At 33.3% G+C, this 27,281-nt stretch overlaps 3 protein-coding genes across 3 annotated transcripts; 2 read left to right on the top strand and 1 right to left on the bottom strand.

Moving 5' to 3' along the window:
• The first annotated feature begins 5,170 nt into the window (after positions 1 to 5,170).
• LOC105801048 (chloroplastic group IIB intron splicing facilitator CRS2-B, chloroplastic) lies at positions 5,171 to 8,862 on the top strand. The gene is made up of 9 exons (XM_012632393.2): positions 5,171 to 5,329; positions 5,795 to 6,002; positions 6,096 to 6,180; positions 6,312 to 6,379; positions 7,481 to 7,531; positions 7,632 to 7,705; positions 8,104 to 8,162; positions 8,294 to 8,370; positions 8,616 to 8,862. Exons 2-9 carry the CDS (start codon positions 5,799 to 5,801, stop codon positions 8,730 to 8,732), a joined length of 735 nt encoding a protein of 244 aa, XP_012487847.1. The 5' UTR covers positions 5,171 to 5,329; positions 5,795 to 5,798; the 3' UTR covers positions 8,733 to 8,862.
• A 1,117-nt stretch (positions 8,863 to 9,979) lies between these two features.
• LOC105801039 (uncharacterized) lies at positions 9,980 to 11,000 on the top strand. The gene has a single exon (XM_012632384.2). It carries the CDS (start codon positions 10,266 to 10,268, stop codon positions 10,620 to 10,622), a length of 357 nt encoding a protein of 118 aa, XP_012487838.1. The 5' UTR covers positions 9,980 to 10,265; the 3' UTR covers positions 10,623 to 11,000.
• Positions 11,001 to 14,916: 3,916 nt separating this feature from the next.
• Positions 14,917 to 19,606, bottom strand: LOC105801031 (4-hydroxy-tetrahydrodipicolinate reductase 2, chloroplastic). The gene is made up of 9 exons (XM_012632378.2): positions 19,463 to 19,606; positions 18,139 to 18,349; positions 17,198 to 17,435; positions 16,770 to 16,903; positions 16,603 to 16,677; positions 16,068 to 16,169; positions 15,768 to 15,877; positions 15,584 to 15,671; positions 14,917 to 15,246 (listed from the first exon to the last, which is right to left on the bottom strand). The coding sequence occupies exons 2-9, from the start codon at positions 18,340 to 18,342 to the stop codon at positions 15,178 to 15,180; spliced, it is 1,020 nt and encodes a 339-aa protein (XP_012487832.1). The 5' UTR covers positions 18,343 to 18,349; positions 19,463 to 19,606; the 3' UTR covers positions 14,917 to 15,177.
• Between the last annotated feature and the right edge of the window lie 7,675 nt (positions 19,607 to 27,281).

Below are 27,281 nucleotides of genomic sequence, written 5' to 3' on the forward strand. Positions count from 1 at the left end.
AAAAGTCTACACTTAGCTGAGACGATTACGGACCTTTTATAGAACAGAGGTACGACCCTTGCTATGATTGGTATACTTACTTGTATCTGGTGGCTAGCAACAAACAAGAGGAGGAGACACATCTAAAAGAACCAAATGAAGATTGTAAAATGCCCGATGTAGATGAAACCTTCGAGGATAGAATGTCTGAGTACCAGGAAAATATGAAAGTTATTAAGAGTTAGCTGGGCCAAATACTTAAACTCTTACAATACCAAGCCAGGTGGAAAAACTCCATGTACAACAGTGTTAAACCAGATACTATTGACGTAGAGAAGAAAGCCCTCAACACCATGAAGGTTAATTCCCAACACCAAGTGAAAATTGGAAAACCTAGTGAAGATGTGTACATAACAGGGAAATTTATGACTTTGTAGAGGTAAATATGTAAGAGCCATCACACTTTTCGAAAATCATAGAAAAAAGCCCTCACCATGAACCAATCAAAGACAAGTATCCACTAGGAGATGTTCATTAGAGGAAAGGGAACTCAATAAAATTTGAGTTTGTGATTCCACCTTTAAATACCCTTCCAGAAATGCAAAAGAGTGAGATGGAGTTAAAGGAAAAAGGGCTCGGAAGGAATATTGGGAAATAGCCAAAGGCGAGGCAAGATCAAATTTTGAAACTGATGAAAAATTCTTCAATTAATCGATTAACGAACAAACAAAGGATTAAGGTTTCCCAGACTTTGTGAAAATTTTATTTTAGTGGAATGACGGAGAGTCCAGAAATTAGTGTTTTAACTACACACTTATGAATTTAATTCTTGTTTTGTAAATCATCTGTGTTTAGACTCAGGATTTACCCTAATGCTCCTGAACTTAAAAAAAAATCGAAAAAACTCGATATAGAAATAGGAAGACAGTGGAATCGTGATACCCAACATAAGATATTGTGATACCGCTGACAGTTAGAAAAACGAGGATTTTTGAAATTTTTCTTGGTATTGCGATACCCAATCTTGAATATCACAATACCTAAACCGGGTCACTGTAAAATCTGTCATATTTGTGTGACCTACGTGTTTTTAAACCTCCTTACTCTTCAAAAACCCTAAATCATCCCACTTAACACTATATTCATTTGTTACATTACCCTTTCAACTCTTTTCTCTTAAAAGGGCTCTCAAAGGCTTCTTTCAAACTCAACCTAGGGTTTGAACCTTCTCTTATGATTTACCTTCTCATTTTAACTCTTTACTACAAATTTATACTCTAGAATAGCCGCGACAAGAGGTGGTGTTTCCCTTCAAGAGACAACAACGTTGCATCTCGCTACTCTGGGTGTCTCATACTTGCCTATTGCATTGTAAAAGTTCCTAATACACCCTCCTTATTCTACTTTCATGGCATAAATTGTTTTTGTTTCATATTCAAGAGGGTTAAACACAATAGAATCTTTCGATACATCGAATGAGATCACATACAATATTCAAAAATTTGTGTCCTCAGATGCTGAAAGTTTCTTTCATAAACTTCATGGATTATCGTTTATCTATGAATGTGGGTTCGATCCGGATGTCATTTTTGAAAATGAGTTCTGAGATATTGTAGATCTCTATGAATTGAGGGAATTCAGCCTTCGACCTCATAGGCCTGTAGTGCCTTCTGTGCTTCATGAATTTTATGCCAATTTAAAATTTTTCGAGGAGGATAAAGTGTATGTTAGGGGAAGAGAGGTTGAAATCTCCCCGTCCATAATCTCTAAGTATTATAGAGTTCTTTTTTTAGCAAACAATGAGATTGAATTGCTTGAGACTAGAAATTTTAAGGGTGTGAATGTGGACTATATAATCCTTTATCTCACAGAAGGTAAAGGGGAATGGGAGAGGGAGGTCTATACAAATCTTCCCATTTCTTTCAACCCAATTTTGTTTACCACATTAGATAAAATATGGCTACATTTTCTCCGTATGAAAGTTTGCCCCACTTCTAGCTCTAGGATTGTTAACCCCTTTCAAGACATCTTGCTAACTGCTATTTTACAGAGGAAACAAATTTTTATAGGTACATGGATCTACAAGTTCATGTTACGTTGTGTAATCAGAGATGATACGGGGGTTTTCTTTCCGCATTTGATCACAGATCTATGCCGAGCCGCAAGAGTACCCATAGATCCACTCAAACCGTTTCGTCAACCGACTACGCATATGATAACGAGTTCAATCTATCAGAAATTTAAAGTAATCCAGCAAGAGCAACGAACTTGAGGACATGGGTCGAAAGGAGAGCAGACTCAATTGACCCCAACAAAGTCAAAAATAGAAGGTATGCTGGAAAATATTCAAAAACAACTAGATAAGCTTGTTGAATCAAGAGGTTACAACTCCTGAACAATTAAGATGATGAAAACATATGTAGAGAAATGTGATAGTAATCATGGGGAAGGAAAACCAATGTGGCAAAAAAAAAACGAAAAGATACATGGTTCAAGAAAGGTGTGGAAGGAATAACAAACCCAACAGAGATCAAAACGCGATGAATACAACATTCATATCCACACCTAGACGAGGGATCAATTTAGAAAAACCATGAGAAAGATCAAACAAGGGTTACAAACCTTCAAGCACAAGAGGTAAGGGGAAACAACCCATGGAACCAGAGTTAATCTCAGATGATTCCGCTTAGTTATATGTCTTTGTATTTTTTTATTTTATGCGGCTTGTAAAACTTTAAACACTTTAATTTTTGTCTTGGAACATTTTTATTTTACGTGTTGTAATTGTTTGTTGTTTGTTTTTCTTATATGCATTGAGCTACCCTAAAAGACTACAAGACATATGGAGCTTCAACGAGGAGGTGGACGCTTGAGCTAGTCTGATGTTCCATTCTAGGGAAGTCCAGTAACCTTCTATCCTTTCTTTTGAACGCATTGGGGACAATGTGTAGTCTGAGTGTGGATGAGTGCATATAAGTTTTTATGTGTGTTTATGTTTTCTTGTTTTTATGCATTTTTCAAAAAAAAATCAAAAAATTCAAAAAAGTTTTCTTTTTTTTTTTAATTTTCAAAAATCCAAAAATATTTCTTGTTTTTATTTTTAATTTGTGTTATTGCACGGTGCTTGGATTGTAATTGAGTAATAAGTTAGTAGTTGTACATATCAAAGGCATATATAAGATTGCCAAACTTGTAAATTTTGAATGATACTAGATAATTTCTTGCTCTTAATTGTAGATTAATTAGTTCACTTAGTTAATAGGTATAATAGATTAGAGGCAATAACCGAAATGAAAATGTATAAAATGTATAGTAGGATGAATAAAATATATGAATCCTTGTAGATGAATAATTTAAATTGCTAATTGTTAGTTTAAAGAGATGCATGCTTAATAGATCGTTGGTAGGTGACTAATCCGGGAAAGACCTTAGGCATTGTTTGTATAGCCTTGAGCCTAAAGGACCAACCTTAAACATTACATTATCCCTACTTCCTGAATTTGAGCTTTACATTGCCTTTCTTAATCAACCTTTATGTTTGAAACCTTAAGCCAAAATTGAATTCGAAACTCAACCCTTCACAGTCTTTGAACTTTGTAATGCACTATCGAATGGATGTCAGGCCATGGACATCGAGGGTTAGGTAGGAACATTATGAAGGTTTCTCACAAAAGAGCACCCGAATGATTAGTGAAGAAGGGTCGAATTAGCTTATAATTGATTTTTGCTAGAAATTATAGGCGAATCTTTTAGTGGCCTGGATCTTGTAACTATAGATCACAATAGTGAGAAAATTCCAACTGAGGGTGGAGACGGAAAAAAGAGGCCTAGATAGGAGGCTGTGAATGTTAACGTTTCTAATTCTAAGAATTCATTAACATTATTCAAAGAGCACGATAATGTTCTGATTCAATCTGTATCGGCGACTGCCAAGGGGCAAGCTGATTGGAAGCAATGAAACTTATAAGTTCGAATGTCCGTGGGTTGGGGAGTCCACGGGCTGAGCGGATACTTCGGCACATGCTAAAGATTTATAATCCCCACTAGTCTTCTTTATGGAGACCAAATTGAATGAGATTAGGATGGAGCGGGTTTGGAGGAGGTGTGGTTTCTGCAATGGATTAAAAGTTAAAGCAGAAGGAACTAGGGGAGATTTGTGTCTGGCTTGGAAGAAAAATCTTATGGTCCAAATCCGAAATTATTCAAAGAACCACATTGATGTGGAAATTCAAGAAGATGAAGTTGGTCCAAGGTGGAGATTGACTGGATTTTATGGGGCACCTGATGCAAGTCATAGGGAATATACATAGGAGTTGTTGAAAAGTCTAAGGAGAAGTCAAGTTTTGCCTTGGCTTGTTTGTGGCGACTTTAACGAAATTTTGTACTCTTATGAAAAGGTGGGTGGTACGCCGAGGGAAGAAAGAATAATGTTGGATTTTCGGAATGTGCTTGAGGAATGTCAGTTAATGGATATTGGATATTCGGGTCCGTAGTTTACGTGGGAACGGGGTAATTTGCCTGAAACGAATATTAGGGAGCGGCTTGATAGGGGAGTTGCTAATTGTGATTGGATGAACTTGTTCCAAAGTATTTTAATCCGCCACTTACCTCATTCAATATCGGATCACTGTCCGATCTTTATCCAAATGGATCAAGAGACTTCGACTCATGACTTTATCAAGTACTATCACTCCGAAACCTAACTTCCATAAGATGGGTTTCTGAGGTAATGGTCCTATCCCGGCATGACATATGAAATGTATGTGTTCTGAAACGTGTTATCGCATCCCTGACCCCATAAATCTACCTATAAACTTTCATGATTTCACTCCTAAAACCTTAAATCTTAATTTCTAAAAATATTTTAACCCTAACCCTAACAAAATTAAAAAAAAATCTTGGAGAGAGAGAGTGTGTACACTCTCTAAAATCAATCTATTTTCATAATTTTTTAAAAAGAGGGCCTAAAAGGCGAATTAACAAAAAAAGACGACATATTTGGCTTATTTAGCCTATGGCGATAAGGTGTTTTTTAGAAGAAAAAAAAAAGAATTTAATTGTCGAAACATAAATAAATGGGTTGCAATAAAATTAAAAACAGAAGAATAAAAAGAGTTAAATTAGTTAAGCCCAAATTTCTTTAGAAGCCCAGCGATTGTCAGTTAAATCTCATATATATTCATGAAACTTACGGGAAAATCATCCAAATAGGAAGATATCCAAATTTAAGACAAATCCGCCAAATTAAAGCCTCAAACTCAAAATACAAACTGAACCTGCTCTTATCTATCACCCCTTTTTAGTATTTATCAGTATCTTTTATTGAATTGAAGTACCCAAAGTGAAACAGGTTAATTCCTCGACTTTCTTTTATTCATTTCTAATTTCTATATTTTTAGTTTTCCTTATTTTATTTTTCTGCACTTGTGTGTGTGTGTTTTCAAAGATATTTCTTCAGGAATTTGAGCTGCAGCAAAAAAGCGCTGAGTTTATGTTTAGTTATTCACAAGTTTTCATCTTTTTTGGCACCTCTTGTTTAGTTACTTTTTCACTGCATTTTCTGTTCTGTAGTAAGAATTGCTCATTATAAATGCTGGGTTCAAGCTTATATTGGCCAGGAAAGGAAACAATGTAGAAATCTGAATGAAATGTACCAAAATAATGATTTGTAAATTTCCCATTTTTTGGATTATGCTCTAAAGAGAAAATTATAGTAAAAGATTGAATCTTTTAGATAAAGGAACTGCAGGTAACAGCAAGCCTAAATGTTCTTTATTTCATTATGGATAAATATTTTCTGCTATGTTTGTTTTAGGTCAATGTTGCATGCAATCTCTGTTCCAAACACTTGCATTTTGTGTCCAAGAAGCCGGTGTTTTGGTCAAAGGAATCAAGGATCAACAAGGTTTTGTTTGCGTGCTTCTTTGCCAGATAATAATGGTGAATTTAAAGTGGAGTATACACCATGGTTGGTTGTTGGATTGGGTAACCCTGGAAATAAGTACCATGGAACTCGACACAATGTAATGAATTGCAAATTATGAAGCCAGACAGCTTTTTCTTTTCTTTTCTTTTCTTTTTGATGATATGATATTTTACATAGTTGCATGTAACAGGTTGGTTTTGAAATGATTGATCAAATTTCACAATCGGAAGGGATTGCATTGAATACTATACAGTCAAAAGCTTTAGTAGGGATAGGTATATATTTTGTATTTGTGTTGCTTAGGTCTTTTATTTATTTATTTTTGTCTGGGACTTAATTTCTTTGTCTTTCGAGATTCCCAGTTATGCTTGATGGTTTACTTGGGTTTCTTTCGTGATCAGTACAGGTGCCATTGGAGAAGTACCAATTTTGTTGGCAAAACCTCAGGCATACATGAATTTCAGTGGGGAATCGGTTAGTTATACATTTTGTTTTCCCCTTTTCTCATATGAATTCTATATGGCAGGTTCCTAGTTATATATATTTACACGTCCTTTCGAAGAATCTCCTCATGTTTTGGTTCATATACCAGTGCCACATTTCTATTTTATTTTTACCAATTGCCTCCTGACCATTCGACAAGTGGAGGCATTGTCATGGATTAGGTGCAGCTAAAATGTTACTGAAGATTCACTGCATAAGTGGTTATGTAGTTCATTGCAGATACTTGGGAAAATTGTCTGTTTGAAACTTACCCAAGACACTCAACTTTAGTTTTATAAATTTAGAGACTGATGTCCTGAAACAAGTAGTTCAGGAAAGAGCGTAAAAGTGATTAAAAACTTGCTACTTGCCATGAGTGCTCCTCAATCTGACCTGTTCACTTAAATCGTTTGCGCTTAGTTACATGCATGTCTGAATTAGGAATAGACAGTCGAAAGATTGTGATGGATGCTATGTAATTAACTTAAGTTATTGCTGAATGCTTAGCCATGCACCTACTTGAATTCGAATGCAAGTAAATGCCTTCACCTTTGTATTTATGGTTTGTCCTGTATTCTGGATTTTACATGCTGCCAGAAAACACTGCAATACCCTAATTATTAGTACTAACTAGTGCTTTTCATTTGAGGGGGGAACTGTGACAGGCATTTTATATGTAAATGGTTAATCCTACGTTATGGACTTTTACCTGTTGAGAGATTACCCTGCAACACCCAAGTTCATGTTTACTAAGAAGGATTTCTTACATGAGCTTATTCTTTTAATGATGGAATAGGTTTTGCTCTATATGTAATATTATTTCAAGTTTACATCCTTGAAAATCAAAGGCTGTAGTGACATATAGGCAGCTAAATAAGCATATGTTCTATCACAATGCTGACTCAAGATATTAATATGATGATGAATAAAGAATGTGTATGGAATATATGGTAATGCATGTCCCGTTATCTTGTTTATGTATCTTCTTCCACAATCTTTTTCATTACTTTTAAGTGAAGTTTTGTGGTTGATTTAAGCCACCTTATGACCATTTCTATCTCTGATGTTTTGACTCTTTTTACTGTTATTAAGGTTGGGCCTCTTGCTGCTTATTATCAAGTACCCCTGCGTCACATTTTATTGGTAGGCACTCTTACATACCGTCAAGTAGAAGAAGTTAACCAACCTTTTTGTTAGCTGATTATTATTCAGAACACTTTTAACTTTGAGCTTTCCAATGTAGATATATGACGAGATGAGCTTGCCAAATGGAGTTCTGAGGCTTCAGCCAAAAGGAGGACATGGGCATCATAATGGGTATGTTCCATTGATATTACACTACTGGTAGCAGAATTTGTATTAGCTGTATTTTATGCCTCATTCCTTTCCATGTGATCTGGAGTTCTGAGCCTGGTTTGGGTATATATTGTTCAATACCAATTTGTTTTCTTGGTAATCTAAGTTTGATTTCTTGGACATAACTTGGCTATTTTCGGAACAGTTCTTTGCTCAACGGTTCCTGGTTGAAATCATTCCGTATATTCATTGAGCTATCTTCATCATATGTATTTGAGCAACACTAGTTCATATTTCATCCTTATGATACGGAACAATAAATGAATCTCAAAGTTGTTTCTCCTGTGTCTAAGTGCATCCTCACCGTTCTCCCAACAAATGGTGATTTGAAAACATTAACTTATGCTTTCTTGTTGCAGAGTGAAGAGTGTGATGGGGCATTTGGATGGCAGTCGTGAGTTTCCTCGGTTGTGCATAGGTGGGCTCCTTGAATCCCATCAGTTTCTGCTTAATTTTTGCATCATAAACACATATCCCTTTTAAAAGGTAGATTAGATGCATATGGTGATTCACAGTTCCATAATTCTACAAGAATAATTGATTGTTCAGGCATTGGAAATCCACCTGGTGCTATGGACATGAAAGCTTATCTTCTACAGAAGTTCAGTCCTGCGGAACGAAATCAGGTATTTAGTTGCCTCTTGTCTTTCTCATTATTTACATGTACAACATTGAAGTTTGGTTGATGGAGAACGGGGGAGAGTATTGGATACGTGTATGCTAAATTTTCATTTTTTTTAGAAAAAATATATTCAGAGAAATATACCTCATTATTATCATCTGAATATGCATCAAATACGGGGGTATTCCTATTAAGTAGGGTAATTTGAGAGATGAAAGTGAAGTGTTAAATGGGTGGTATTTTTGACAGATTAATGAAGCATTGGAACAAGGAGTTGAGGCAGTGAGGACACTGGTGCTGAATGGATTCAACCAGAAAATCACAAGATTCAATTTAGGACAGAAGTACAAGCATCACAAAGTTTGACCATCTCAACCATTACATGCCATGGATGATGTAGTTAGTATGTAATGCATGTATAAACCATTTCTAATCAACCCTTATCTTTTCCTTTCCTTTTCCCTCTATTTGATAAAATTTTACCCTTTTAGAAGCATCTCTTCTTTATATTCTTATATCTGCATTAGTTAATGTGTTTGGTGAGTGTTCAATAAAGGGGGAAGGCAGGTCTTGGCTTTGGCTCATCCAAAGTCGCTAAATTTTAAAGTATTTTCTTGCTTAAAAAATGATAAAAATTTATAATTTGATTTTCCATTTTGTAATCCGGTCGTTTTTTGACTTAGTCCATGAGGCTTGTGTAAGATGGCCTCAAGACAGTAGAGTGAGTGAAAGAGTCTGTTTCATACCCTTTGTTTTCTCCATTATTTAAGCCTTCATATGTAAACAAAATAAACTCTAATGATTTATGCATATCCTTTTTAAAAAAAGAAAAAGAAAAGATCAGACTGGATTTGGTAAAGGAATTTTTTGTCAATGTTACAACATATTAGTCGTCCATTTTGATAAGGGGAAATGGGAAGTGTTAGACCATTGTGTTGATAATATAATTATTAGGGTTAATGCTTTTAAAGGGAGGCGATCAAATAAAAGCTCTCTACTTAATTTTTTAAAGGTTTGAATATGGGTGGATTCTATAGGGGAATAATCTTTGGCTACCAAGTCAATTACAGGAGTTCAGGAAAATTTTTCAATAATTATGATTCTACCTGTTCATATATTGAACATTATATAAAATCATGAGTGTGTTACTCTCAACACTTGCAAGGACACTATCTTTGTGTTATTAGTAGAATATAAAAAATAACATTTGTTAAACTATTGCTGAGAAAAATTAATTCAATTAAAATTGAAAATTTGATTAATCAGTATAAAATGAAAATAAAAATATGAAATCAGAAAAGAAAATGTAGATACAATTTCACACATTTTCAAAAAAATTAAGTTATTTAAACCTTTTAAGTTTATAAAAAAATTCAAGATCATAGCATTAAGTTAGATGTATGTTTTTCATTAATTATTTACTATTCATTAATTATTTAATATTAAAATTATTTTAATTAAATTAATTAATTTAACCTATTAATCTAACTTCTCTTTAAACCAAAACATTCAATAAATTTGAATCCACTTCAAAACAAGAACATTGGAAACATATATAAAAGCGAAATTAATAAATACTAATAATTAAGTAAAAGTAAAAAAAAAAGGGCTAAAAGACTTTCTTTCTCTCGTTAGTCTTTCAATTAGGACGTTGCAAAGTCTCAAATCAACATATTCCATTAATTCCATTTTTTCCCCTTCAATTACTTTTTTTTTTCTGTAAAAACAGAGTGATCCTCCAAGTTTCATTTAAAAATGGCAGAGACAAGAGAATCTTTCTGGTGAACCCAAGAGCCAAACCCTGCTTCTTTGGAGTCTCTGTTCCATGTTCTCAACCCTATTTCTTTCATTCAAGCCCCGGTAACCCAATTCCTAAGGCTTACAACAGAGAGTTCTATAATGGAAAGGGGTCCCACATATGGAGCTTATGCAGAGCTGAGAGAAACAAAGCTGAGAATGAAGAGTGGGATGATGCAACAAGAAAAGGAAGAAATCGAACTAAAACAAATGCCGACGAAGAAACAAGTGAAGTTTAGTTCAAGTGTGGGGGTTTCGAGGAAAGGGTCCTCTATTTTGGCTCAATCGGTGTCTAATTTTTCAGCAACTTTAAGGAAAGAAAACCAAAAGCCACCAGTTAGGAGTGGGATGGAATTGGCACCACCACTAGCATCAGGGAATAACTGGACAAAAGAGAATGGGGTGTGGCCGTCGAATTCGAGGGGGAGTAAACCTGCGAATGCCGGGGAGAAGAAATGAAGGATGATGATGTTAAAAAAGATTGTTGCAAGTGTTGAAGATTTGAAGGGGATTTCATTAGCATCGACCAATGCTATTAATGGTGAAAACAGGGGAGGGAAAACTAGTCCCGGAAGTGTTGCTGGCAATGGTAATACTATTTTGGGGTATAAATAGTTGTAGTAAATAATATTAAGGGTTTGAACTTGACTTGGGTTTTCTGGGTTTCTTGATTGGATTTTGTTTGATGTTTTTACAAGAATTGGTACCACATGTTAGAGAGATATGAAGCTTGTGTTGTTTGTAATGGGAGATTGTTGATCTTCCTTTGAATCACTGAGTTGAATTTTTCAATAAATTCAAGATTGAAAATAGAGACACTAAAGATTGAAGAGTTAATGTTGTGTCAACTTTCCAATTAGTTTTGTGTTGTCAAGACAGAACGATCAATGCTCAAGCATAAAATCTAATGATCCCAAGCCAATTTTTGTTCAAAAAAGAACTTTGCCATTAACACTGATTGTTCGATCTCAACTGTGACAATGAATCGATCATACCAGTTTGTACCAAATCGGAGTTCTTTCCTTTTTTTTTTATTGGTGTTTGCTATATATTCTCTATACACTAATTATGTACATCATAAATTCACACCGATTTAATTTCCATCCAAAAGTTGATACCAGTTCCATGAATGATCAACCGTAACCCTATCAGTAATATTTTCAACTGCCAACTTCTAAAAATAACATTCAATAACATTTCCATTAGCCAGGAATTCATAACATATGCGCAAGTCAATGTTAAGAACTCGAGAGTATTTCCAGAGGAAAGATTCATTTGTCTTATTTGAAAAAGGGTAAACTACACCTATGGTCACTTTTGTTTACCTTATGTTACATTTCAGTCACTTATGTTTGAAATGTTACGTTTTAGTCACTTACCTTATCGTGTTGTAACATTTTAGTCACTGAGCTGTTAATTATCGTTAATGGTGTAATGGTAAGTTGACGTGGCATGTTAAATTATCATTTCAAACAAAAACTTTAGGTTAAATTATACAATTGGTCCCCATAATTTTTCATTTTGAGCAATTTAATTCTTTTATGTTCTTTTAACTTTCCTCTTTTTTTCTTTATTTTTCATTCTCTTTTGCTTCTCCCTCTGTTTTCCTACATTCTTTATTTCTTTTAACATACCAGAAAGTTGAATTGTAGTGAAGAAAGAAGCATGGTATGGGTTTATGGGTTTTGGTTATAGGCAAATGATGACAGTTGACTTCCTACTTCTTTTTTCACTGCCAATTCGACTTCCTAATATGTTAAAAGAAATGGGAAAGGTATGAAAACAGAGAGAGAAACAAAAGAGAATGAAAAAAAAAGAGAGGAAAGTTTAAAGAACATAAAAGAAAAAAAATTAAATTACTTAAAAGGAAAAAATATGGGGATCAATTGTATAATTTAACCTAAAATTTTGTTTGAAATGATGATTTAACGTACCACGCCAGCTTACCGTTACACCATTAACGACGATTAATGGCTCAGTGACTAAAATGTTACAACATGATAACATAAATGACTAAAATGTAACATTTCAAACATAAGTGACTAAAACGTAATTTAAGGTAAACAAAAGTGACCATGGGTGTAGTTTACCCTTTGAAAAACAAAGTGATGGTAAATTTTCAAATAGTACCCTATCCAATGTAAAATTTAACTCTAGAATAAATAAATTGAACAACAAAGAAGCTTGTTCATCAAAGTTCTTCAGACCTCCGTATTTGGGTATTCAAAAACTACATCTTTCTAGGTAAGCTTCCTGTATACTCGTGCAATTGTCTCTAGCTTCTACTTAGTGTTGTTTCTTTCCTTAGGGTCTAAGTGTAACGACCCAATTTTCACTGGTGTCGGAAAAGATGGTTTCAAGCCCCCATTTCTATAAATATTTAATAGAGACATTTCTGGAGTTAGTGTATTATTGAATTGGATTTTAAATAGCCAATTTAGTCGAAATTGTGGTTAATTAAGGCCCAGAGACTTGTAAAATCCAATCAGTATAAATTTGTAATTAGTAAATGGCTTGGGAATTTAAATTGCAATTAAAAAAAAAGGTTCAAAACAACAATTATACAATGTTAAATGTCATATAAGTGTATGGTATGATCAGAGGACCATTAACTTAATTAAAATAAGGTTTAATTAATTAAGTAAGCTAAATTATAATTTAATCCTAGTACATAAGTTAATTTTCGGTAGAAAGAAAGAGAATGCCATCTCCTTCAACTGAAATTGGGAAAGAAAGAAGAGCTTGATGCCATAGCCAAGGGTTTTGAGCTATTTAGCTTTAATTTTAAGTAAGTCCTTAACCATTTTTCTTTGATTTTTTTGGAAATTGAATCATGGGAGCTAGATCTAGCTAACCATTGTACTAATTTGAAAAACTGTAAAAGTTTTAAAATTTTACCATGATAGAGAATTGAATAGTTTTGGTGTTAAATTGTTAAAAATTAAGCTTAGTATGTGAAAGGAGACTAAATTGTCAAGCTTAATTGTTAGTTTCGTACATTAGGGGCCAAATTGAATGAAATCCAAAATTGTCGTGAATTATTGGTAGGGATAGAAAATAGAGAGTCTCTAATGGGCTTTGGTGAAATCTAATTTTAATGCGAGACTTTAAATTGAAAGGTATGCTTGTCCCAATTTTAGGGACTAAATTGAATAATTTTCAAAATTTTTAAAAATTGATATTTGATTTTGTTTCGATTGAAATCTGATAACGGGATGTGTTTTATGATTATTCATAGTTAACGACAACACTAAATCGTCGAATGGGAAAGGAAAAACGAAAGTGATCGACAAGTAGTCGAAAATTCTAGTTTGTACATTTATAATTTAAAGTCATATAAATTTCTTGCATTTTCATGTTACTTGCATACGGAAGTAACAATGTAAGTATACAATATTGATATGAGTTGTTGGATTGAACTTAAATGTGATTTCTCGGTGTAGATGACAAAATTGAATAAAATAAAATAGCATGAATTGTTTGGAATATGATATATGTTATAGAACCAAGTGAGAATATGTATTGAATGATATGAAATATATATGTTATGTTACAAAATTGAAATGTAAATAGTGTGTATGATTGAAAAATGATATGTGTACTAAATTGTAGTGAAATTGGATATTGATACCCTATTAACTAATCGAGCTGAGTTGGATATAGTTAACATACTATATGATTGGATTGAGTAGGACATTATGTGCCAGGATGCACTTCATGTGCTAGATATGCGCTTATGCACCTTGATGTACTTCGTGTGCCAATTATGCGTTTTGTATGCCATGATGCACTTTGGTGTGTTGATTGGACGATCCGAATATCTATCCAAGTTCGAGTCAAGTTAATAGAGGTTATAAACGATAAATATGATTATAATGCTGAAAATGGAATTAGTAATGGTATAATTGATATGTTTTATATTTCAAAGAAGTTCGTGATCCAATTCGTAAATTCATCGAAACAAGGCCTAGAGGGTTAGAACGAATATGGATGAGTCAATAATCTCCAAAATTGAATTGAATGACATGATTATATAAGTGTTTGTGTTTAATACTTAATTGTATTGTATAATTGATAATTAGTAATCAAGTTAAAATTAAGCACATAAGTATATCGTTGAATTGGTTGGCTAACATGTTGTTATGCATATGTACATATGAATAGATAATGAATTATAATTGACCATTCGATATATGTCTTAATTGAATTTTGAGTACAAAGATGCTTGAATGTGCTAAAGCTCATTGTTAATGTTAAATTATATGTTTATGTTTTGAATTATAAATATACCACTGAATCTATTACTCAACGTACATTTTGGATTTGAAGCCAACATCCAGACAATCGCTTCTGACTCCTTCGATTGTAAATGACATGTACCTAGAGTTTAAGCCAATTTTGTATCAAATTTGTCCAACTTGGAACTTAATTGTTTAATGCTAATTAAATGTATCGTTTTGGTGTGTTTTGAACCACATGCTGTTGTTGTATAGGTGAATTGGTTGTATGAAATAGTGAAATTTTTGGTCTGTGAACTTGTACCAGGTTGATTCTTGTGAAAACAGTGTCACGTCACGACGTGGAACCTTTGACGTCGTGATTGGACCTTCTTAATTACATACATTTTGGAACAGCAGTCATCTCCCAACACTTTTTTCACATTATGTTTTTTAACGTTGTACTAAAACCGTTGTTCTAAAGTCTCCCGCTGTCTCAAGTCTTAGCCCAACCAACCGAATCAAACAAAAAAAAATTGGCTTCCAACACATCCACTCAACTTTTGCAAGAAAAATTAAGAGCCTGTTTTATGGAGGGCGAACATTAACTATTCCTAGCCACTGTTTAATAAGAGTGCCCTTTCAACATCATATATATTGCAATTCTTACACTTACTGTGCAAAGAACAGCGATGGCTCATACCATTGAAATCAAAATTGGCTTAAGTCTCGTAATCCTAGATATCTTGAGCTGCGAAATAATACACTCCAACAACAAAATGCATAAGAAACATATTTTATCGCATGTTACCTTCCCGCAATACGTCAATCATATTATATATTCGCTTGTCTGCCTTCAACTTAACCTGCACTTGAACAATATCCACAATCAAATAGTGATATGAACATAAAACTAAACTAACACCCTAGTCTCGCCATGACATTTGTTATAATCAACATTATGATCCCTAAATGCTACTCTCCTTTTATTGTTAACTTAACCAAACTTCATGCTCAGTTTCCCTGGAATTTGAGACACTACTGTGACAAACTTTAAGTTCACAGAAGTCGAAGACAGTTAATAACTACAAGCATTCGAAATCCCGCCTTTTATTGGCTGCGCCTGTGGCAGTAATAGTAAAAACATTCGGTGAAACACTAGAAATAGATTCAAACTGGCAAGAGAAATATAAATAACTGCACCTTCTTAGCAAGGAAAAGTACAGCATCAACAGTGCCCTCTGCATATATCGATCTGCCGCAAACATTATGCTGAAATTCAAACGACACTCTGCAGAAGAATTTTCAATCGGAGATCAATGAAAGGTCATTGATGTTTACATGTTGAACAAGATGTAGGGTACAGGTGAAAAAGTTAAGTCAATACGTTTGATCAGGTGATGTTAGATGATACAAATGAAAAGCATGACCGGACAGATGCTCTTCTGGTACTCCCACCATCTCAACCTGCTGCTTGGGATCCCGGATCATTTGTATCTGAAAATAGAAAAGGAGACAAGTTAGAAGTCCAAACCTTGAAAGAACCATATAATAAAGGAATTTATGTCATTCCTAAGGGTCAAAAAATCTCCTAACCTTCTCCTACCCTCCCCAGCCCCTAACCAATAAGAAAAAAGAACTTCATTTCTCTTTCAATTACAATTTAGAATATGTGAGAACCACACACCTGATCCATGTCAAATGACACCCCCAATTTCTGAAAGCAAGAAATAATAGCCTTAGCAGTACCAGAGGTGTCCAACTTGCCTGCTTGATGGGACTCCATCACCTAATCAAGAACAATGAAGATTAGCTATATGCAACCAATAGGACAAAACACTAACAATGGTGTCTAAGAAAACTTATTATAAATAATATTTAAGAAAAGGAGGCATTCCAAAGGACTATCATATCCAAAGACCAAGATAAGCAACTGTAAACACAAGCCCAAGAAAACTTCTTACAAACAAATTCCCTATTGTATGTAATCACTAATGGATAAATCCATCCACAAATGTAAGATCCAAAAGTTAACTGCTCCAAGTCGTGCTATTTCTTCACAATGTATCAAACTGGCTTCTTGATATTGCCACAAACAGTTGTATTTTGCAGCCTCAATTGTTTAGAAGTTATAACATTATTGGTTATAACTAATCAACCTAATTTGAAATATTATTTTTTTCAAGCACTTTCAAAACAAATAACCTTATTTAAAGAAGTACCTGTAGAGAATATCCAGAGAAGGCTCCAGGAAACTGCTCAGCCATGATCTCCATGGCTGCAAGAAATGCAACAACCTAAAAAAGCAGTTAGTAATAAGCAACCAAAAAAGGAAATCTATATTTCCAACAGTTAAAACAGTATTTCAACTGATTAAGGGTTAGATGACCTGTTTCCCCATTTGTGGCGAGATCACAGCATAAACCTTTGACTCTTCAACAGTCTTATAGAGTTGATCCCTGTCTCCACCAGTGGTGCCCATAACAAAAGGTACTCCAACTTTGCCATAGAGCTCAGCATTATCTATATTTATCAAACACCCCAATCCCATAACAATTAATAGAGAGATCAAATCATAATATCGGACTTGACTAGCATGCATAAATTTATTTAACAAGTCGCAACTTTTTTAATGATAAGCTGAGAAGAAAGTAATTCAATCATAGTATAGAATATCACCACAAAATATTGCTTCAGATTTTGGAGACATTATACAACACGCTATCGAAATGTTTCTCACTCAAGTTCGTTTTAGTTTCTTTTTCATCTAATATGAAATATGATGTAGTTTTAAATGCATGTTCCTGGATAGGTTACCATTAACTGCGGCAGGCACAGTGTAGTCCACCACAATCAGGTTTGGATACTCCTGAAAGACAGAAGCAAGGATCCTTTCTCTATCAGATGGACCATGCACAAGAATCTTTTTCCCACAGAGTTCAACAGTCTGTCCAGAATTCTTCTCCGCATCAAAAGACACAGGAACAACATGAAGGCCAGCAGAATCGGCAGCTTGGATAACAGACTTTCCCATTTTTCCAGTACAACCATTTACCTACAGCAGGAAAATGGAACAGCAAGCCATGGGGTGAATGCTAAACAATGTTATCTGTTAGCCTATCTTCTCATTAAAAGGAACCGTCATGACCGTTTAGAAAGAATAACAAGGTAAAATTCAGAAGAGCAACCAAGTTGAGAAAGTAAAGACATAGAAACAATAAATGACAAATATCATAGATGAAAAAGTTGATAATATATGTGGGACAAAACCATAATACATACTTACAATAATACTCACCACCAATTAATCCGACTCTTAAGGAGAAATTCTTTCACTCATAATAATCAGAATCCAAAAAAATAGCTACCCGAATTGCTAGAACAAACTGAAATAACTTTCAGTAATCCCCAGTCCATTCCCCATGGCAAATGCTCATATTAACATAGCTAGGCGAAGTAGATGATCTAAACTTGTCCACCCCCAAAGTTACTATCTATCTACATGTCAAGTAACCAAACCCCAAATCCGTGTGACAAAGATGTTAAAAGTTAAAGTTCCGTTGGTAGAATACCCACAAAATCAAAATGTTTATATAGAAAAAGACGCTTCCTTTGCCATTGATCAATTTAAAGCTTTACTCACTTATGACCAAACACATTGGCAACATACACCACACAGAAATAAATCCAACTCAAGCACATATAATGAAAATTTCAACCTTTTTCCCCTTTTAATAGAGAGACGAAAAAAAGGGTACCATGATTGGGATGGCAATGTCCGGAGAATTAGATATTGGGTCATGTTCAACGGTTCCAGTCGATGTAGACAAGGATAATGCGACAGGTGCTGAACGAAATGTTACTTTCTTTGGAACAACACCTTGTCTTGTCTTGCTTCTAGACAAGAAAGGTAGCTTCTCGGACAGAAATACATTGGAAGAGGCCTTAAGGAGGGAAGCCATTTTTGAACTGTGAAAATAAAGGGAAAAAATGGAAATTGAAGATGGTTTGATTAGATAAAAAGTAAAAGTAGAGTTTATTAATTCAACAGAAGCAAGTCATGAACCTTCTTGTATACTATCATAGATAGAAGTTAATCAACTTATGCATATAAACACAAACATGAATTCACTACGTTTGCACATCACAAAGCACAAAGGTAACGGAAAATAAAAAAATATGATTATATTAAAAAATAATGCAAATATACCATGCTGACCATAGCTGGTTTGGTAGGTAAACAGAATCAAAGCTCAGCATTACGAAGCCAAATGAACATTTAAACAATAATAATTTCCCAAAGGGAGATCTGTGGAATCAATTATAACAAAAACAGCATCGTTCATTATCGGGGAAAAAGAACTTTAGCTACTATGTTCTTCTAATAGCAATAGTCATTTGTTTATTCTCAAGTATAAAAGAACCTTTTTACTCAACCAGAAGAAGAAAAAGAAATCCTTTCTACCAAGGCTTTCTCTACATTCGAATATATCCCTATTAGAATTCAAAGAAAGAATTTGCCAATTGCATCTAAAAGTTGGGACCAAATCAATACCTAGGGGTGAATAATCAGTAGGTTAGGTGTAGAAAAACTGAAAACTGACTTAACCAACTTCACCATTTTATAAAAAACGAAATCGAACTGACTTTAAGACAAAACCGAAAAAAACAACCCGAGGTAAGGGCAGTAGGTTCGGTGGGCCAACCGACCATACCGAGTTTAATTGCTGAGAAAAAACAAAAGAGAATCATTTGTCCGATTGTTGAGAAAAACAAGAGAAAGTGATGAATGTCAAACTTTGAAATCATCACCATCTACAATCATAGTAACAACAATTCAAATTTCATATACATAAGAGGAAAAAAACACAAACTTTTCTTTTCTTTTTTCCTTTTAGGATCAAATATAGAAAACTAAGTGAATTGAATCAGCCCAATCAAATAAAACAGAAAAGTCTGTTGGGTTCATCAATATTTACTCTATTTTGTCATCAACCAAACAAGAAAGAAAATTTGAAGAGACAAAAAAAAAACCAAACTAATGCATGTTAAAACCAGTGAGTTGACAACAAAATCAATTACCTTAGAACAGAGGTAGACGGCCGATGGCGACCAACAAACTGACAAAGAACGAGGCAGAGATGAGGAGGCGAGGCAAAGCCGACGGACGGACAGAGCCAGAGATGAGGAGGCGAAGCGAAGGCCGCCGGAGAGAGATGGCGAGGCAGGGGGAACGGCCGACGGCGACGGAGGTAAAGCGACTGAGCACGGGGTCAGGGAAGGGAACGGCTGCAGCAGAGGTAACTGGGAGGGTTTTTTTTGGGAGGGGGTTACGTTAGGGTATTAGATTTTATTTTTTATTGTTTTTTAATTATTATTACAATTTTATATTTATTAACATTATTATTTTATTATTTACATTTTTTATTTTTATTGGGTTTTCTTGGGGTGGCCTGTTGGGTAATGGGTATTTGGGATTTTGGGTCTAATTTGGGCTTTTGAAGAGATTGGGTTTAAGTTTGGGTTAGTAAGGGCCATAGGATGTTGGGTTAATGGGTTTGGGTTATATTAAATATTATTTTATTTTATATGTGAAATTGGTTTTGTCAATTAAAATGGTCTGAGATTTCGAAATTGACCAAACTGAATTGAAAAAAAATCAAATTTGATCGGTTCAGTTGGTTTTCACTGACTTTTATTCACCCTTATCAATACCAAGAAAGTAAAAGTCAAAGAGAACTACACAACATAATTTCCCAAATCAAAATCCCTAAAAACTCAATGACCTAAGATTAAATCCTAAACTCTTCATTACTCACCTTATCCCCAATACCCCCCCCCCAAAAAAAAATCAATGCAGCCACAAAAACAACAACATTATGTAATACAATGATATGACATTGATAAATGCAAGATACCACTACCATTGCAAACGTCATAGTCCATACCGAAAAAGAGAAAATAAATCTGGAAAAGATTTTTTCTTTATCTGGAAAAGATCTTTTCTTTTTTGAAGAAGAAACACGCCATCAAGAAAAACCTAACCAAAAGTTGTCTGTGAGAGAGGGACAAATCCAAGGAAGATGTTTTGTAACGATATGCTCCAATGCAATACAAAGCCTAGGGGTGAACAATCGGTTGAGTTGGTCGGTTCGGTGCAAAAAAAACCCGAAAATTGACTTAACTGAATTCCCCTTTTTATGGAATCGAAGCCGATCCAATTTTGGGGGAAAACCCAAAAACCAACATGAGTCATTTTCGGTTGGTTAACCGATCGAACTGTGTTTAGTATGCTTTCTTTATCTGTGTTTGTGCAGCAACCATACATGCATGCCTCCAACAATTAACCATCAACCATATATATATAATACAAAAAAAGCCACTATTTTTAATCTTAATGTAGGGTGGTCATCAATGATGTATTTTATCAAACACTTTACTTAAAGGAAAAATAAAAAAGTAGAAAAAAAGATATATTGGAAAGTATTTTCCATAGCATTTTCTTTTAATTAATAAGTAAAAAACTATAAGAAAAGAAATAATAAATTCACCTAAAAATAAACAGACCTGTTTTGAATGAAGGAAATAACTTACATTTCTATAAGTAAAGGCAAAACCTTGATAAGAAGAAGACATTGATATACCTTGATAGGACTGGAAAGTTTGACTTTTGAAGGTTTTTTCGAAATGCAGACAAGAAAGGAAGACTTGGTAGGGCTGATGACCGATCGACAGAGATGACGAGGTAGAGATGAGGAGGAGAGGCAAAGACCGACTGACAGAATACAGAGGTGACGAGAGGCTGATGGGGACGGAGGTGGTCGAGGGGAACAGTTGCGCGCTGTAGCAAAGGTAAGGTTTTTCTTTTTTGGTTTTGGGAATTTGGGTTTTAGGATTAGAAAGTTAGAATTATTAGTTTTTATTGTTTAATATTTTTAATTAATATTACATTTTAAAATTTTATTAACGTTATTATTTTATAATTATTTGAGATTTTCATTAACATTTTTAATTTTTAATTATTATTAGATTTTTATTGGGATTGGGAAGTTGGAATTTTGGGTTTAATATGGGTTTGGATTGAGATTAGGTTTGAGTTTGGGTTGGTTGGTAAATGAGATACTGGGTTTGGGTTTAATTAAATATATTATATTATTATATGTAAAGTTAGTTTCGTTGGTTAAAATGGCTTTGAAATTCAAAATCGAAACTAAGCCGGCATTACACGAGTTAACCGCCTAATGCAACTAATCTAAATCCAAAATTGACCAAACCAAATTTGATTGGTTCGATCGGTTTCCACCAACTTTTGCTCACTCCTAAGTGGTACGTTTTTCAATGGTTGACTAGGTAAAATTATAGTTGTTGAAGAGTTTTGCGTAAAGAGATTTGAACCAATGATCTCTAAGATATAGAGGTCATTTGGTAAATATGACACTTTTCTATTTTTGACATCATGAGTTTAAACCTTTTATGTGAAAAGCTTTTCAATTACTATGATTTTGTTTGTTCAAGCATTATGATGCTTGTAACGATCATATTTTAGCCAGTGTCAAAAAATTAATTTTGGAATCCAATTTCATGAATCGAGTCCGTGAGATTATAATAGAAGGATTTATGAAATTAGTATGAAAATATATTAATGAATGATTGGTACATGTATGGATTAGGTGAAATTTATTAAATGTCATTCACTGAAGTTGTCAATTTTCAAGTTTGGAAAATTAGTCAACTTTCGATGACTTTTTGGATGGGATCCAGACATTTCTAGGTTGATATGTCTCATATCATTTGAATATCTATATCTTAGCTTCAAAACACACTTTGAATCACTCGATTTCGAGATCGGGAGCACAAGTTATGATTGTTTTAGTGAAGACTATGCAAATAAAATTTTTAGACGGGATTATTATGGGAAATTATGAGTTTCGAGCTTTAATTCAAGTTTAAATCATAATGAGTTCGATTTTTAAGCTTAATTTTTATTATATATGACCCAAACATTGTATTTATTAGGTTTTGTTATTTTATTTTTTTATTTATTCTGAATTTTATGATATTTTTAAGTATTTTAAGTTGTCTAGGAGTGTTATATTTCTTAGTCAACAATAAAGTTTAGTTTAAAACTACTTTTTTTGGTGAAAAATAAAACAAAAATACATCAAATCTATTGAGCAGAAGCTACGCTAGCTATATCTTGTTGAAAAAACTCCAAGACCTCACTAGGAGGTACATAAAAAATCTGTAGACTTGATTTCCATGCTAGACAGAGCTTAGCCATTCGGTTAGCAGCTAAAATTTTCCCCTTTGGCATATACCAGACCCACCACTGTCCTTTAGATCACATAGTTCTGTGAACCCTTCTAAGCACTATGACCCCTGAACCTTCAATCTCTTTATCGGTCAAAGCCTTAATCACTTCTAAGTTGCCAGTCTATATCGTGGCCCTTTTGTATCTTTTTCTTAATAGAATAATGAGTCCATCAAGAATACCCTAGAGTTCTGCCTCAGAGGGAGTACAATTGCCTAGAATTTTATTATACTTGAGAGTTTTATTTGGATATAATTAGTTAGCCTATATAAAAGCCATTTCATTACTTATTAGAAACATAATTGTCTTTCATTGATAAAAATTTATACTCTGAGAGTTAGTTTCTTCTGTGCAAGATTACTTTCTTGTGATGTTTAAAAGTAGTTTTCTTCTCGATTTTCTTCAAGGAGTCTTGCAAATTCATTCTTCATCCTTCAATTTTGCAATGATTATTTCTTGAAAGATTGATTAGAGCCATTAATTGAATTTGTCGGGGTTTATATCTCAAAGCGTTTTCAATTAGACACTTATCCATCTATTCGTCATATTCATTGGTTTATTCGATCCATTTTCCACTTTTATTTTATTTATTCATTTATTGTTTTGAATTTTTATTCTTTGTTATTAAATTTCTTAATTTAGTTATTTTTTTGTTTTCTTTTTTTTCCCTAAATTTGTTTGGTTTCTTTTTTTTAGGTCAGACCCAGATCTTTCTTTTTCAAGTCGAACAACTTGAACACGATCTTCTTTCGCTATATCTGTATCATTTGGTATCAAATTTGGGCATTTTTGAGTTGTTTCCTTGTGCTAAATAAAGTGTTTTACCGATTTCACTTAAACAATCTCTAAAAAAAGAAAGAAATTAAAAAATGTATTTTAATTTGGAAAAGTGTAATTAAATTGAGAAAATTATTAATTAAAGTTTAAGGATTAAATTGCAAAAGTGTAATCGCTATTGAATTTTAATTTGGAAAGTGCTTGAGGACTTGAATAACAATTAACCAAGGGACTTAATGGTTATTTAACCATTAATGTGATATGGATACCAAAAAGTGATGGTCATTCACTCACTTTTAATTAAGAAAGATAAATTATAAGATTAAACATTTTTAAGGTTAAAATTTAAGTTAATTAAGATTAATTAAAACCTTAATCTTAGTATAAATAGAAAAGTTGTAATAGCCTATTTTTCAGTAGTGCAGGAAATAGTGGTTTTGAGATCACAAGTCCAACAAGTGAGTTTGTAAATTTTATTATTTAATATTTACAAGTCAAGTACAATGTTATAGTGAATTTTGATTTGAAAAATTTTGATAATTGGTCGGTTAATGAAAGTACAAGTTGTTTGGCTCTAAATTAATGGTTTTGAAAAATGAGGTGTCGAGACCTCATTTTTTTAAACCGAGCTTGTAAATTTTTTTATTAAATATTTTCAAAGTTTTTATATAGGTGGATTGAAGTTTGGTCAGAAAAAATTAGTGATTTGATAGTTAATTTAGGTGCAAGGACTAAATCGTAAAAACTGTAAAAGTTAATCGTTTTATATTTTTGTTAGCTTAAATGCTTAATTAATAATTATTTAAAGTCTAAAGTAGCAATTTACCACCTCTTGAATGTGGGTGGATGGCTTGTTATTTTTTTAAAATTATATGCTATTTTAATGTTAAATTAGATTAAATGGTTAAGTAAAATATTATAAAACATTAAACAAAAAAAAAAGAGGGTAAAGACATTATCATCTTCCTTTCACCACCGATTATCCATGGAAGAGAAAACTTAAGCTTCAGCCAAGATTTGCATGGTATGTTATTGTAGTTCGCTTTTCATAAATTTTATATTTTTGAGATCGTTGCAACTAGGTCTAGATAACTCGTATTTCTGTTTTTAAAACTGTTAAAGATTTTAAAACTTGTCATTGATGAATTTTAGATGTTTTTTTTATATAGAAAATGGTAGATTTGGAAGCTACAAAATGTTTAAGGATTACTTGATAAAGTAATTTTGTTAATTTTGCATTTAGGGACTAAATTGTGAATATGTTAAAAGTGACACTTAATTCCTTTAAATTTGGATTTTGAGGGCTGTAGAAAGACATAATTGAAATTAGAATGAAAAGATGAAGCTCAATTGTGAAAGTTATACTTGTTTTGGTTTTAGGGACTAAATTGAATAAAATATAAAAGTTTAGGAAATTATGTAAAAATAAATTAAAAGATTATAAATATGAATTTTGGTGTTATCATGAGATTGGTATTGGTATTTTGAATTTTAACTATTACATTGATCAAGTTGTTGACTTAGGTGAAAAAGAAAAAACTATCGAATAGTATCTATTATCTAAAGCATTATCGCTTTGTTAGGTAAGTTCATAAGATATAATTTAAATTTATAATACTAATGTGTTATACATGTTTTAGTGATAACTATTGTTGTTGATTGGAATTGTGTTATAACATGAGATTAATCCTTATGAAATTAGTAAAAGTCTCGTATATGAGGTTACGGGTTACTGTCTATAGGTTCTGAGCTCTAGCATGTGTTGCAGACTCAAGAATATAGGTTAATTAAGCCCTAGCCAAACAATTTGTTGTGTAGGTTCAACCTTAATGGGTGACCAGGCACTATTATTCGATTTGTGTAGGTTCAACCCTTACAGGTGACCAGACACTATGATTCATTATTCGTGTAGGTTTAACCCAAACGGGTAACCGGGCACTATTACTTTCACCTGTGTACAAATTTCTTTTACGAAGTTTCATCGGGTATTATTGTGAATAAAAAGATATTTTGTGCCATTGAATGTTGACTAAGTTATGCATACGAATTGCATACAAGTGATAAGTTAAATTGAAATAAAATTGAGAACATTTGAGGTTATATACGTGGTTGATCAAAATCTTATAAATTGACGTTGTTGTTTGAATCTTGATAGATATATTTGAATTGCATAATGAATTGTATATTATGTTAAGTGATTAAGGTTAGTAAATGTTTATATTGTATGAGCTTCGTAAGTATTTTAAATACTTACTAGTATTACTACTTTTCTATAGATTTTTGGACGTCCGGAACGTGTCGATCAGATCAGCGAGAAGCTCACACCTACCATCTCTCGATTCGATAGACTTTTGATATTTCATTTTGGTTACTTGTGGCATGTACTTAGGTTGGATTATCTTGTGTAAGATAATGTGAAATTTGGAGTAATAACCTTCTATATATAAAGCTATGTTTGTGGTTGGTTATTGGATTTTTGGTATATGTCAAGTCTGGTAGTTTGAATGGCATTATACATATGTTTATGATGGTGGTATGAAATGGCTTTAGACTTTGGTCATGTTAAGTATATGCTTGTGTTTGGTCTGATTGAGTTGTGATATGAAATGTTTGAAACACGAATTGAGTTTATTTAATTGTTGGTTCTAATGAGGGCATATTGGTTGTATGTTAAAATGGTTAGGTCAATTGGTGTTTTGACTTGGAAATGCATGCTTTGGTGTTGGTTTGAATAGAACGAAATGACATTATAGGTCACTTGAAGGAGTGGTATGAAAACTTGCCCAAATAAGTTATTTTTGTTGCACACGGGCAACCACATGGTCGTGTGTCTCACATGGTTGGATGACACGGTTGTGTGTTCAACACAGTCAGGGTGGTTTTTAGTTCATAGATCACAATCTGCTATACGGCCTGGTGACACAGCCATGTCACCCTAGATTACACAACATCAAATTATTGCACAGTTTGGAAACACGATTGTGTGATAGCCCCACAAGACCTCAACCTTGTCACACAGCTTGAACACACGGCCGCGTGACCCCTGTTTTAACTTTTTATCTATTATTTTGTAAATGTTTCAGATTGGTCCCGATTTAGTTCGAACTTGTTTAAAGGCTTTTGTAAGATTGATTGAGCTTAATTTTGATTGTAATGCATGTTTAATATGAACTTAACTTGTACATTTTCATTTATTGAATGTTGTTGATACATATTGCATATAAATGTTTCGGTTTACTATTGTGACATCTTGTAACTCATGTCCAGCGACTGGATCAGGTATGGGGTGTTAAAAAAGTTGGCTGGAGAGATGAAAAAGATTCATATTTTCTTCTCCATTGAGCCGTCCCTAGCTTCAAGAAGGAAGAAAATTTCCTTTTGCTTCTTTTACATTTTGGTCTAAAATTGATGTTTTCTTAAAGAATTTTATATATTTTGTCCTTAGAACTTAAGCTAGAAAACCCATTTAGTAGATTATGAAATTATCAATGTGTATTATGTTACCATGAAAGAGTTTTGTTAAATTCAAGCTTTAAAATGATGAATATGTGATTGTTAAGCTTATATTTGGTTAAGATTGTATTAAAAGGTAGTGAAATTAGCTTAGAATTAAAGGTTTAGTTAACTTTGATATTAGAGACTAAATTGAAAGTTGTTAAGAAATTATGCTATTGATTAAAAGTAAAAGGTCCCTAATGAAAGAATATGAAATTTGATTTTGATCCAATGTTAAATATTGAAAAATATGAGCATATAAGATATAAGGACTAAAATGAATAAAATAAAAACTATGTTCAATTATGTATTTTTCAT

Source organism: Gossypium raimondii, chromosome 7 (assembly GCF_025698545.1).
Source record: "Gossypium raimondii isolate GPD5lz chromosome 7, ASM2569854v1, whole genome shotgun sequence".
Lineage (NCBI taxonomy): Eukaryota > Viridiplantae > Streptophyta > Magnoliopsida > Malvales > Malvaceae > Gossypium > Gossypium raimondii.